This window comes from Saimiri boliviensis, chromosome 14, assembly GCF_048565385.1.
Source record: "Saimiri boliviensis isolate mSaiBol1 chromosome 14, mSaiBol1.pri, whole genome shotgun sequence".
In the NCBI taxonomy this organism is placed as follows: Eukaryota; Metazoa; Chordata; class Mammalia; order Primates; family Cebidae; genus Saimiri; species Saimiri boliviensis.
This window is the reverse complement of record NC_133462.1, coordinates 75,657,495-75,671,492: the sequence shown is the minus strand read 5'-3', so window position 1 is coordinate 75,671,492 and position 13,998 is coordinate 75,657,495. Positions and strand designations below refer to the sequence as shown.

The window sequence follows — 13,998 nt, the reverse complement described above, 5'->3', positions numbered from 1 at the left end:
AAGAGTTCACAGCCTAGCTGAACAACTGGATGTCCACAGGCATGCATGCATAGATAGATAGATAGATAGATAGATACATACATACATACATACATACATACATAGACAGACTGACAAATCTCAAAATATACTTCACACCTTATAAAAATTTCAACTCAACTATGGTGACATGACTGGAGAATGATACAACATTCAAGAAGTTGCCAAAAGTCCTGCTATTTTAAGATCTTTGTAAAATTTATTGTAAGAAAACAATAAATTCTTTGGTGAGGCTAGTAATTGCCTTCAATTTCTGATTGTGTATACACAGCTGCAAAACAAAATCTCTTTAAGGTAGAAACAATATCTTTGTTACAATATGACATAAAATATCTTGCTCATTTGTACTAAGTATCGTTAACATTCTACAGAACATAACACAAAAAATCCAAACCTTGGGATATTTTCCTAATTTCCATCTTTTATGCATTCTAAGGCTATGTGCAAAATTCACACATCCTCAAATAATTCCAAATTCACAGTGTTTGATCCCAAGGATTGTGAATTTATGATATACCAATGTTCTGTAACATCTGCCACATCCCTGGGTAAAAGCATCAGATGCCTAAATTTAAGAAAATATTGCCACAGAAGACAATGCATTTCACTAAGCTTTAAAAACACTTACTTATACATTTTTCCATATTAGTCAACATATTTTGAATTTTTACTGAAAATTCCAATCTGTTGGGATCTATAAAGAGATTTGTAGGAAATTCTGGAAATCTAACAGAGAAAACAATAAAAGCATATTTCAGCGGAATATAACTAACAAAAAATACAATTACTTGTAATTTTTTAAATGTCTAATACTTACTCATAATATATGTATTTATTCTCAAACTCAGTCTCAATTTCTGTGTCTATTAGAATCCAATGAAAGAAAGAGAGAATACAAAATTGATTGATATTTATATCAGCTAAATGACAAATTAATATATGCCAGTGCTTTATACATATCCTAAGAATAAACTCAAGAGGTCATTTGAAAGGCAATACTCAAGCAATATACCCCATCCCAAGGTTCTGATTAAAGAGGTCTAAGAACAAACATCCTAGATGTTCCTCTTGATGAACGGGGCCCCTCAGCTCAGTCTCAGTGAGAAGCTGTTTGGGTTTTGAGATGAAAATGAACAACAGTGTCATTACTTATAGGCAATACAATGATCTGTAAAATTTATCCTTACTTTTAGCAGTATTTGCCTTAATATTTATAAAATCATAATCTATAAATTATAATACACAGACTATTAACATGATCTCTCATTTGTTATTTTCTAGTTGTTAAGATATTTCCCTTCATTCTTTTTTTTTTTTTTTTTTTTTTAAGAGATAAGATCTCACTAGTCCATCTCAGTCTCCCAGAGTGCCGGGATTGCAGGCATAAGCCATTGCACCTAGCTACCCTTCATTCTTTATAGTCTCAGTTGTCTTACCTGAAAGAATATCTTCAAGATTGTAACTAATTTCTTTTGATTTCTCGGCTTGTGGGAGCAATTCTTTACTTGAGTGTTTTTTGACACAATTTTCTTTATTTTCTGACATTTCATCTTCAAACATCACACACTTTTCAGGGCACTGGTCAGACTCATTAAAGTTCTCTTTAGAATTTTCTGAAGAATCACTCTCAGCAGGAATTCTCAAGTGTAGATTTACTTCAAATATTGGTGCATATGTTTTCTTCAAATCCTTCTCCACTTCAGCACTATTCAAAATCTAATTTAACAGATATGTGAGGGTTCCAGTAACAACATATAACTTATAGAACATTTAATTTAGGATAATACAGACCAAAATTTTAAATGATAAATCATAACTCCAGGATAATCAAGTAACACTGTATTATCTGATACTTGCATGTTAAAATAAGTAAATTAAATGTGAAACAAATGACATTATAATGAAGGAGTTCCCCCCAAAAAACTAAATTTGTGCCAGAATCACTACATCACTAGTCCTAGTCATTTGAGAGCTTATTTAAAGTACAAAGTCTTAGGTCTGTCCCCAGAGATTCTGAGTTAAAGAGAGGCGGGGCCCAGGACTTTTAATCACCTAAAAGCTGAACATGTGAATCTGTTGTACACCCTGGTCTAAGAACTACAAATCAAGAATACACACTTCACATCCACTACAGTAAGTCCATCCTACTACAGTAAGTCTGTCACATTAATATGCATATACTAATATGGCCATCTCCAATGAAAAACACCAGGGTATAAATATCTCATTTATGTAACATAATTGTTCTCAGGCTCTGTCTATGTTTGGGTTCTCGATTAATCTATTGATCCTTCCTACTTCATAATCAGTTATGCTTGAGGTAGCTATTGCATAATTACTCCTCTGTGTTTCTGAGGGTGATCACCTGAATAATCTGCTGGAACCTTAACCTCTAATTCCAGACATTAACAAATTAAGGCAGTTAACATTATAAATAAACCTCATTAGTATATTATTAAGCTGCTGGGGAAAGAGCATGAGTAGATAATGAAGGTAATTTGCAAATCTTAAATGTTCACACGAATGGATATAGTTTGCTCGGGATGATAAAAAAGTTGTAGAAATGGAAAGTGGTGATGATTGCCTAACACTGAATGTACCTAATGTCACCAAATTGTACACCTAAAAATGGTTAAACGGTAAATTTTATGTTATGTATGTTTTATCACAATAAAAGAAAGTCCACCCAGACAATTCTTAATAAATACATAACGTGCTGCTTAGCTTATTCTGGAAAATAACCTCTAATTAACTCTGGGAATACTGGCCATCAAGCTGTATATACATTATTGTTGCATATAAATATTTTGCAGCAAATCATTCTTTAAATGCAATTATAGTTACAGTGAATGAGTATTTATCACTATAGTAAACAAATTACCTTCATCTAATCCTCATAAAAACCCTGAGAGATAGAAATTATTACTTTAATTATACATACAAAAAAACCCTGAAAGCTTAATTTCTCAGAGGCTATATTGCTAGCATGTGCTAAGGCTGAAGTTCACTCTTGGGTCTGGGCACATAATTATAATATGAACTAACTGAGGCCTGAAAATATTTTTGTAGTGAAGAAATCTCTTAGCTGTTATGCTTTTTGTGCCAACAAGAATGAACCAGTAAACAGTTTGATTTCGTCTAAACTGTTAACATTAGAAAACAGCCACAGCTAAATGAAACTATAAATTGTACAGATTATAATGGGGATTAGGAGGGGAAGGAGTAGGCAGCATCAATGATTACCATATCTGCAACTTTAGCTCTTATCTCTCGCTTGAGATTCAGATCTACATTTTCAACATCCCAGTAGAAATTTTCACCTGGTTGACTACAGGTACCTCTCACTCAACATATCCCAAAATAAACTAATTATCTCTCTTCTCTTGAACTGTATATTAGGATGTGCCCAGAAAAAAGCAGTTTACAACATTTTGACCTCTAGCAGAAAAGAGGAGCAAATCAAGGTCAGATACTAGAGGGCAAAGTAGGGGCAAGATGCCCAAACTTGGGCTATGGGAAAAAAGTGGACATAAATTTAGGCTACCTTAGTGGCAGTCTGCTCATTCATGCAGTCTGTGTCCCAATCTCCACTCTATCAGCCTGCATTGAGCACATGTGTATATATCCATGTATAAAATAGATGTATGAATCTTATTGGTTCTGTCCCTCAGGAGAACCCTGACTAATACAAGTTACATGAAAAAATGCTCAACCAAGCTAGTAATAAGGGAAATTCAAATTAAGACTTCAGCAAAATGTTATTTCATACCTATCTTATTGACATTAAATACTGATGCTTATGGAGCAATAAAAAATTATGAATTGCTAAAGGTCATTGAAATTGGTACAAGCATTTTAGAAAGCTAAAGGTCATTGAAATTGGTACAAGCATTTTAGAAAAACAATTTTATATTACTCAATACAGTTGAAAGTAACATATGCTTTCACCCAGAAATTTCACTCCTCAGCATTAAGTTAAAAAAAAATAACTCTTGTTCATATACACCAAAGGAGAAATATACTGGAATGTGCATAGCATAATTATATGTAATAGCAAAAACAAATAGTGGAAATAACCCAGACATCCATCAACAATAGAATGGTAAGTAAATTGTTTTATCGGTAAAGGATGAATAGAAGACACTGAATGTTTTTAAGTTGGGTAAAGCCTATATGAGTGTTTGCTTATTTTTGCAGGTATCATACATATACTTAATAAAAAGATTATTAAAATAATACATATGCATTGTACAAAATTTAGACTATTTAGAAATATATATATGAAAGTAAAATTACTCAAGATTCCTACCACCCATAGATAGCCATTATTAATATTTCAGTGCATATATGTTCAGAATTCAAACTACATAGTGTATATGTATATATGCTGGTTTACACTAATACATGTGAATATTTTTCTTTGTTATCAAATCTAACTAAATACTTTAGAAAGAAAAGATACATATACAGACTATATTATACAAGGATACTTTTACCAAATTGGACAAGCACTTAATATATAAAGTTTAAATCTCAAGAAAATAATACCAATGAAGAGAAAAACAATTCTGTCAAGAAAAGATTTCTTAATGAAAGTTTATCAAGTATTCTTTAAAGGTTTCCTATTTTACTTCTGCCATTTTTAACTTAAGAACACAACAAAATTCCTTTAAACAAAAGCAAAGACAGAATAGTATAGTGGTGGGAGAAAGAGGGGTAGATGCTACTTTAGATAGGGTGGTTTTCCCTTACCATTTCTAGGTAAAATAGCATACAACATCACTCCTACATAACCTTTTATTCCATCATTTTTCTTCATAGTACTCATTACTTCATTTATCTATCTCTCCTGGTAAAATATAAGCTCCATGAGGTCAGAGAATTTGTTATGTCCACTGCTGTTATTTGAACTAGGTAGGTAGAACCTACCTAGTTCAGTGTCTGAAATATAGTTAAGTACTCAATAACCATGTGGTGAATGAATGAATGAACTTAATGAGCTACATGTCATTATAGCTTTTTACGGTGGGAGCAGGTAAGTGAGTGTGGGGGTAGCAGGGGAGGGTATGTTGGTTAAGGGGTTGTATTAATCATAAATCCATTTTAAATTTCAAAATGTATTCATTTTATAGCAAAAAAACTATGTTTATATTTTTCAAAGATCTTTTTACCTCATTAATATCAGTGTTTGCTTTTACTTCTGACTTTTTAACAGAAACAGCATGTGACTTTACATTATCAGAAAGTTCTTCACAATCATTTGCTATCTTTCCAGTAGGAAAAGAGTTGACCTTGAATGTTCTATATTAAGAAATGGAAAGAAAAAAATCATTTAAAATCATTTATATCTACATATATAAAGAACACCTATAACTCAACAACAAAAAGCAATCCAATTAAAAAACAGGCAAAGGATTTGCCTAGGGCTTTCTCCAAAGAAGATACCAGAATGGACAATAAGCACAAGAAAAAAATGCTTAATATCACTAATCATTAGAGAAATGCAATCCAAAACACAATGAGATACTGTATTACATCACACCCATTATGATGGCTATTATCATTTTCAAAAAAAAAATAGAAAATAATAATAAATCTTGGCTAGGTTGGAAGTACAAGAAGATTATAGAACACCAAGAAGATCTAACCTAAAGACTACTCCAAGGCATTTAATAATCAAACTCCCAAAGATCAAGACAGAGTGATACACAGACAGACAGACAATACAAAAGAAAAAACCCTTCTACCCTAGAATGGTACATCTGGCAAAAATATCCTTCAAACACAAAGGAAAAATAAAAACCTTCCCAGACCAGCAAAACCTCAGGGTTTTGCCAGATGCTTATCATCTATGCCAGATCTATCCTACAAGAAATGCTAAAGGAATTGCTTCAATCTGAAATAAAAGAACACTAATGAGCAGTAAGAAATCATCTGAAGGCACAAAACTCACTGGTAACAGTAAGTACATATAAAAACAGAATATTATAACACTAATTGTGGTGTGTAAACTACTCATATCTTAAGTAGAAAGATGAAAAGAAAAACAAATCAAAAATACAATAATTTTTCAAGACACTGTACAAGATATTAAAAGAAATAATAAAAGTTAAGAAGCAGGGAGATGAAGTTAAAGTACAGAGATTTCATAACTCTCCTTTTCTTGTTTGTATATTTGTTTATGCAATCGATGTTGTCATGAGGTTAAAATAATGGGTTATAAGATATTATTTGCAAGACTCATGGTAACCTACAATCTATAAACATACAACCGATACACAAAAAATAAGAAAAAAGAAATGAAAACATACCACCCAAGAAAATCACCTTCACTAAAAGGAAGACAGGAAGGAAGAAAAGGAGGAAAGGATCACCACAAAAGAGCCAAAAAAACAAATAACAAAATGGCAGGAGTAAGTCCTTACTTAATTAGGACTGAATGTAAATAGACTAAATTCTCTAATCAAAAGATATAGAGTGGCAAAATGAATGAAAAACCAAGAATCAACCTTCTGTTGCCTACAGGAAACACACTTTACCTCAAAAACATAGACTGAAAATAAAGCTAAAAAGAAAGATATTCCAAACAAATGGAAATCATAAAAGAGAAGTAGTTATACATACTTCAGACAACATAGATTACACAACAGAAAAGTATAAAAAGAGACAAAGAGGGTCATTATATAATGATAAAGTGGTCAGTTCAGCAAGAGGACAGAACATTTATAATATACATGTACCCATCACTGGAGCATACAGATATAAAAAGCAAGTATTATTGACAGAGCAAGAGCACCCTTAACTAAAACAAACACCACGACTTAAGTTCCAGCTCCCTTTCCAGCCTCATGAATTGCACGGAAATCACTTTTCTTCTAACTACAATCAGCCAGAAAGAACTAACAGTAAAAGACAGATATGACAGCTGGGCTACAGAGGGAGATGCGGGGAAAGTCTCTTGAGTAACTGCCAAACTTCACCCTTATACAATGGGCCCCAGTAAAACAGTGAGCCTTAATAAGCCCATTCCTTTCCCTTCAGGTGCACTAAGAAAGGGAAGCTAAACGCAAACTCGGGGGTATGACTGCAGCTGCAGAAAGATGTATGGGAACAGACACACAACTCTCCCTCCTAGATAAGCACAACAAAGAGACACAGAAACAATCCAAGCCTCTAATAAAGTTTCCCACCCTGAATCGTTAAAAACTTAGTCTGGGCAGGGCACGGTGGCTCACACCTGTAATCCTAGCACTTTAGGAGGCTGAGGCGGGTGGATCACGAAGTCAGGAGTTCAAGACCAGTCTGGCCAACATAGTGAAATCCTGTCTCTACTAAAAATACAAAAAATTGGCTGGGTATGGTGGTATGCGCCTGTAACCTCAGCTACTCGGGAGGCTGAGGCAGGAGAATCAAGTGAACCCGGGAGGCAGACGATGCAGTGAGCCGAGATCATGCCCTTGCACTCCAGCCCAGGCAACAGTGTCAGACTCCATCTTAAAAAAAAAAAAAGTACTCTTAGTCTGTAAGAGAGTAGGCCTCTGATCTAACAGCCAGAAGGCTCCTCTCAGGTTTGTTTTCTCTAAAGTAAACCTGTCTAGACTGGCAAGTCACCTTTCATGTCTCTTCCTCTTTCTTTAATTCTTACAATTATTATCTCTTAAGAGAGAGATAAATCCCAATTACAATAATAGCTGGAGACTTCAACACCACATTTTTAGCCTTGGACAGATCATCCAGACAGAAAATCAACAAAGAAACATCAGACTTAATATGCAGGAAAAACAAAATGGACCTAACAGATACTTACAGAACATTTCATCCAATGGCTACAAAACACACATTCTTCTCCTCAGCACACCGATAATTCTCAAGGATAGAATATAAATCAGGTCACAAAACAAGTCTTAAAACATTCAGTAACATCAAATAATACCAAGAATCTTCTCTGACCACAAAACAAAAACAAGCAAACAAAAAAACCCTACAAATTAATCACAGAGGGAATTCTGGGAACTATACAAACACATGGAATTTAATCAATATGCCCCTACATGACCATGCTCCTATAGTGGCTCAATGAAGATATTAAGAAGGAAATAGAAGCATTTATTGAAACAAAGGATAATGAAAACATAACATACCTAAATCTATGGGATACTGCAAAAGCATAACTAAAAGGGAAGTATATAGATGTAAGTTTCTACCACAAAGAAAAAAAAAACCCTTCAAATAAACAACCTAATGATACATCTTAAAGAATGAGAAAAGCTACAATGATGAAGAGTCGGATGTCACGACATCGGAACTGGAGGGACAAGGATCTTAAACCCAAAGTACGAGAGATGTTTCTGTTGAATGTAATGCTACATGAATGCTTGATTTATCAAGCGCCAAAAGGCTTTGTATAGTAGAAAATGTAAGTGGGGTGGCTTCTGGCTTCTTTATCCTCTGATTCTAGCACTTTCAAATGAGCTGTTGCGTACTGTATCATATTGTAGCTATTAGGAAAGAGATGATTGTTGCTTAAGAAAGAACATCACCATTGATTTAAATGCAAGTAGCAGCATACTGCCTTTGATTCAACTGTTTAAGTCCTCATTTTCTCAAACTAAGTGCTTGCTGTTCCCAAATATGCGAGAGTAACTTTTACACTTTTTCCTTCCAACACTTCTTGATTGGCTTTGCAGAAATAAAGTTTAAAAAAAAAAAAAAAAAAAGAATGAGAAAAGCAAGAGCAAAAGAAACCATAGTAGAAGAAAAGAAACAATAAAGATCAGAGCAATAAAACTACAGAAAAGATCAATTAAACAAAAAGTTGGTTTTTGAAAAGATAAAGAAGAGTGACAAAGTTGAGCCAGACTAACTAAAAAAACAAAAAGAGCAAAGACCCAAATAAATAAAATCAGAGATTAAAAAGGAGACATTACAATTGATACTGCAGAAATTCAAAGGATCATAGAGGCTACTATGAGCAACTATATGCAATAAATTGGAAATCCTAGAAAAAAAGGGATCAATTGCTAGACAAATACAACCTACCTGCTACTTAGCTAGCAGAAGACAAGAAATAACCAAAATCAGAGCCAAAATGAAGGAAATTGAGAAGAACATACACACAAAAAATTTTTTTAAAGATCAAAGAATCCAGGAGCTGTTGTTTTTGAAAAACTTAATAAAATGGGCCACTAGCTACACTAATTAAGAATAAATGAAGATCCAAATAAACATCACTAGAAACAATGAAGAGCATGTTACTACTGAACCCACAGAAATAAAAACAACCATCAGAAACTACTACAAACACCTCTGCACACAAACTGTAAAACTTAGAAGAGATGGATAAATTCTTGGACACATAAACCCTCACAAGACTGCCAGGAAGAAGCTGATACCCTGAACAGACCAATAACGAGCTCTCAAATTGAATCAGTAATAATAGCCTACCAAGCAAAAAAGCCCAGGACCTAATGGAATTGCAGCCAAATTCTAGCAGATGTACAAAGAAGAGCTGGTACCATTCCTACAGAAACCATGACAAAAAAATTGAGGAGGAAGAACTTCTTTCTCCAAATCATTCTATGAGGCCAGTGTTATCTTGATACCAAAACCTGGCAGGCAGACGTGCACGTGTGCGCACGTGTACACACACACACACACACACACACACACACACACACACACAAATGTAAAAACTAAACCTTCAAGCCAATATCCTTAATGAATATTGATGCAAAAATCCTCAACAAAATACCTGCAAACTGAATCCAGCAGCACATCAAAAACTAATACAATATGATCAAGTAGGCTTCATCCCCAGGATCCAAGGTTGGCTCAACATACACAAATCAATAAATGTGATTCGTCACATAAACAGAACTAAAGACAAAAACCACATGATTATCTCAATAGATGCAAAAAAAGACTTTCAATAAAATTCAGTATCCTTCATGTTAAAAACTCTCAATAAGCTAGATATTGAAGGAACATACCTTAAAATAATAAGAGCTATCCATGACAAACTCAGTGCCAACATTATACTCAAAGGGCAAAAGCTGGGAGCATTCCCCATGAAACCAGCAAAAGACAAGGATGTTCTCTCTCACCACTATTATTCAACATGGTATTGGAAGTCCTGACCAGAGCAATTAGGCAAGAGAAAGAAAGAAAGTGTATCCAAATAGGAAGAGAGGAAGTCAAACTATCACTGTTTGCAGACAACATGATTCTATGTCTATAGTTTCAGCCCCAAAGCTGCTCCTTCAGCTGATAAACAACTTCAACAAAGTTGCAGGATACAAAATCAATGTATGAGAATCACTAGCATTCCTATATACCAACAACATTCAAGCCAAGAGCCAAATCATGAATGAACTCCTGTGCAGTTGCCACAAAAAGAATAAAATACCTAGAAATACAGCTAACCAGGGAAGAAAAGATCTCTACAATGAGAGAATTACAAGACACTGCTCAAAAAAGCAGAGAGGATACAAAGAAATAAAAAAAAAAAATCCCATGCTCATGGATAAAATAATAAATATCATTAAAATGGCTATACTGCCCAAAGCAATTTACAGATTCAATGCTATTCCTATCAAACTACCAATGGCATTCTTCATAGAATTAAAAAAAAATTATTTAAAAATTTATATGGATCCCAAAAAGAGCATGAATAGCCCAGGCAATCCTAAAGAACAACAAAGCTGGAGGAATCACATTACCCAACTTCAAACTATACTACAAGGCTACAGTGACCAAAACAGAATGGTACTGGTGCAAAAACAGGCACATAGACCAATGGAACAGAACAGAGATCCCAGAAATAAGGCCCATTATCTATGACCATCTGATCTTTGACAAAGCTGACAATGGGGGAAACACTCCCTATTCAATAAATGGTGCTGCGATAACTAGCTAGCCAAATGCAAAAGTAAAGCTCGACCCCTTCCTCACACCATGTATAAAATCAACTCAAGATGGATTAAAGATTTAAATGTAAAATCCAAAACTATAAAAACCCTGGAAGACAATCTAGGTAGTACCATTTTGGACACAGGAATGGGTAAAGATTTAATGATGAAGACACAAAAAGTCATTTTGCAACAAAAGCAAAAATTGACAAACAGGGTCTAATTAAACTTAGGAGCTTATGCACAGGAAAAGAAACTATCAACAGAGTAATTAGACAACCTAAAGAATGGGAGAAAATATTTGCAACCTTTGCATCTGACAAAGGTCTAATATCCAGCATCTACAAGGAACTTAAACAAATTTACAAGAGAAAAACAACTCCATTAAAAAGTTAGCAAAGAATATGATCGAACACTTCACAAAAAAAGACATACAGCAGCCAATATACATATGTAAAAAAAGTTGAATATCAGTGATCATTAGAATAATGAAAATCAAAATGACAATAAGATACCATCTCACACCAATCAAAATGGCTATTGTTAAAAAGTAAAAAAATTAATGGATCCTGGTGAGGTTGTAGAGAAAAGGGAACCCTTACACACTGTTGCTTGGAATGTAAATTAGTTCAACCATTGTGGAAAACAGTATGGCAATTCCTCAAAGAGTCAAAAACAGAACTACCATTCAACCCAGTAATCCTGTTATTGGGTATATACCCAAAGAAACATAAAGCATTTTACCATAAAGACACATGAACACCAATGTTCACTGAAGCACTGTTTGCCCACTAATGACAGACTGGATAAAGAAAATGTGGTATGTATACACCATGTAATACAATGCAGCCATGAAAAAGAACAAGAGCATGTCTTTTGCAGGAACACAGATGGATCTGGAGGTGATCACCCTCAACAAACTAATGCAGAAATAAAAAACCAATACTGCATGTCTTCACTTATAAGTGGGAGCTAAATAATAACTTACGAACACAAAGAAGGAAACAACAGACACTGAGTTCTACTTGAGCAGGGAATGTGGAAGGAGAAAGAGGGGAAGAAAAGGATCACTACTGGGTACTGAGCTTAATGCCTGGGTAATATAATATGTACAACAAACCCCCATGATGTATGTTTATCTATATAAGAAACTGCGCATGTACCCCCAAACCCAAAATAAAAATGTTTTAAAAATTAAACTGAGAAATCTTTCAAAAGAGTCTCACATTATCTAGAACTTTAGACCCAGTGAAAATATCCTTTATAAATGATGGTGACATAAAGATGTTTTTCAACAATTAAAAACTGAGGGAACTGTTTCCCAGCATTCCTGCACTGAAAGAAATACTAGATTGTTTTTCAGGAAGAAAGAAAATGATCCCACACAAACAGAAACAAATAAAAAGAAACAACACAAGAAGTGGTAATTGTATGGGTAAACATAAATGGATATTGACCATTTATTTAAAACAATACTTTTAATGTCTTCTGGAGTTAAAATATATGAACTAAGAATCTATTTAAAGTATAGTGAAAGAATGCTGTAAAAGGCAAGAGAAAAATAAATGGAGTTAAAGAGTTCTAGAGTTTTAGCAGTATCATGGAAGTAATAAAAGTAACAAAAATCATTTGTACTAGCCTGTAAGAATACTTACTTTTAGATTAATCTAATTTGTTATTCTTTTAATATTTTTCCTTCTATCAGTTTGTCGGACATCCTATCACTATCTTTTAGTGGTTACTCTAGAGCATGGGTCAGCAAACCTTTTCTGTAAGGGGCCAGATAGGAAATAGTTTACTTTTTGTGGACCATATATGGTGGTCTTTATTACAACTTAATTCTGCCTTTGTAGTGCAAAAGTAGCCACAGACAATAGGTAAACAAATAGGTGTGGCTATAGTCCAACAAAACTAACTCATAAAAACTGACTGCCACAGGATTTAGCCTATGGGTTATATTTTGTTGACACTTGGTCTAAGTAGAAATTCTTAAATTTTCTACCAAAGAAAAGTTATTACAACTGATAAGTGAGCTTAGTAAGATTACAGATACAAGGTCAATATACAAAATCAATCATATTTCTTTATACTAGCAATGACTATTAGAAACTGTATTTAAAATAGGGCACCATTTTTAACAATATCAAAAAATATGAAATTGGTAGTTTAAAACAATAATGTGCAATATTTGTACACTGAGTTCTATAAAACACTGATGAGACAAATCAAAGAAGACCTAAACAAACAAAGTATACCATGTTCAGGGCTTAAAAGACTGAATATTGTTAAGACATGGATTCTCCCCAAATTGATCTATGTATTCAATGCAATCTCAATCAAAATCTCACTAGGCCTTTTGAGAAATCTGCTAGCTAATTGTAAGATATATATGAAAAGGTAAATGAATTAAGAGTCAAAACAATTTTGAAAAACAGAAACAAAGTTGAAGAACACATACTACCTGATTTCAAGACTTATTATAAAATTATAATTATAAAGACTGTGAGGTATTGATGAAAGGACAGATTCACAGATCACTGGACTAGAAAAGAGCATTCAGAAATAGACTTGCAAATATATATAATTAAAAAATTTTCTACAAGATGTTAGGGTAATTGTCTGGAGGAAGATTAGTCTTTTCAACAAACTATTTGAGTAATTAAATACCTATATATAACAATATACACCTCAAACCATACCTTATACCATTTGCAAAGATTAACTCAAAAAGGATCACAGATATAATGTAAAATCCAGAAGTATAAAACTTCTAAAAGAAAATATTGGAAAAATCCATCATGCTGCAGAATTAGGAAACAATCTTTAGATTGGAAAGCAAAAGCCCAAATCTTTAAAAGAAAAAATAGATAAGATGGACTTCATCAAAATTAAAAATGCTGTTTATCAAATGACACTTAAGAAAATTAAGACAACTTATGGACTGGGAGAAAATATTTGTAGAACACAGATATCATGTAGTTTTTACATGTATACATTCTCTCTAAGCACTGCCTTTGCTGCCTTTAGTAAGTTTTGGTATGCTGTGTTTTCA

General features: G+C 33.6%; 1 protein-coding gene across 1 annotated transcript in view; it reads right to left on the bottom strand.

Annotated features, from left to right (window-relative positions):
• The window catches only part of DNAH14 (dynein axonemal heavy chain 14), a 376,422-nt gene that overhangs the window by 287,303 nt on the left and 75,121 nt on the right, over window positions 1–13,998 (bottom strand). The window contains exons 12-15 of the mRNA XM_074385260.1: window positions 5,211–5,340; window positions 1,476–1,755; window positions 857–902; window positions 668–765 (exon numbers count right to left, since the gene is read on the bottom strand). Coding sequence (XP_074241361.1) covers window positions 668–765; window positions 857–902; window positions 1,476–1,755; window positions 5,211–5,340 — 554 coding nt within the window. The remainder of the gene's footprint in view (window positions 1–667; window positions 766–856; window positions 903–1,475; window positions 1,756–5,210; window positions 5,341–13,998) is intronic.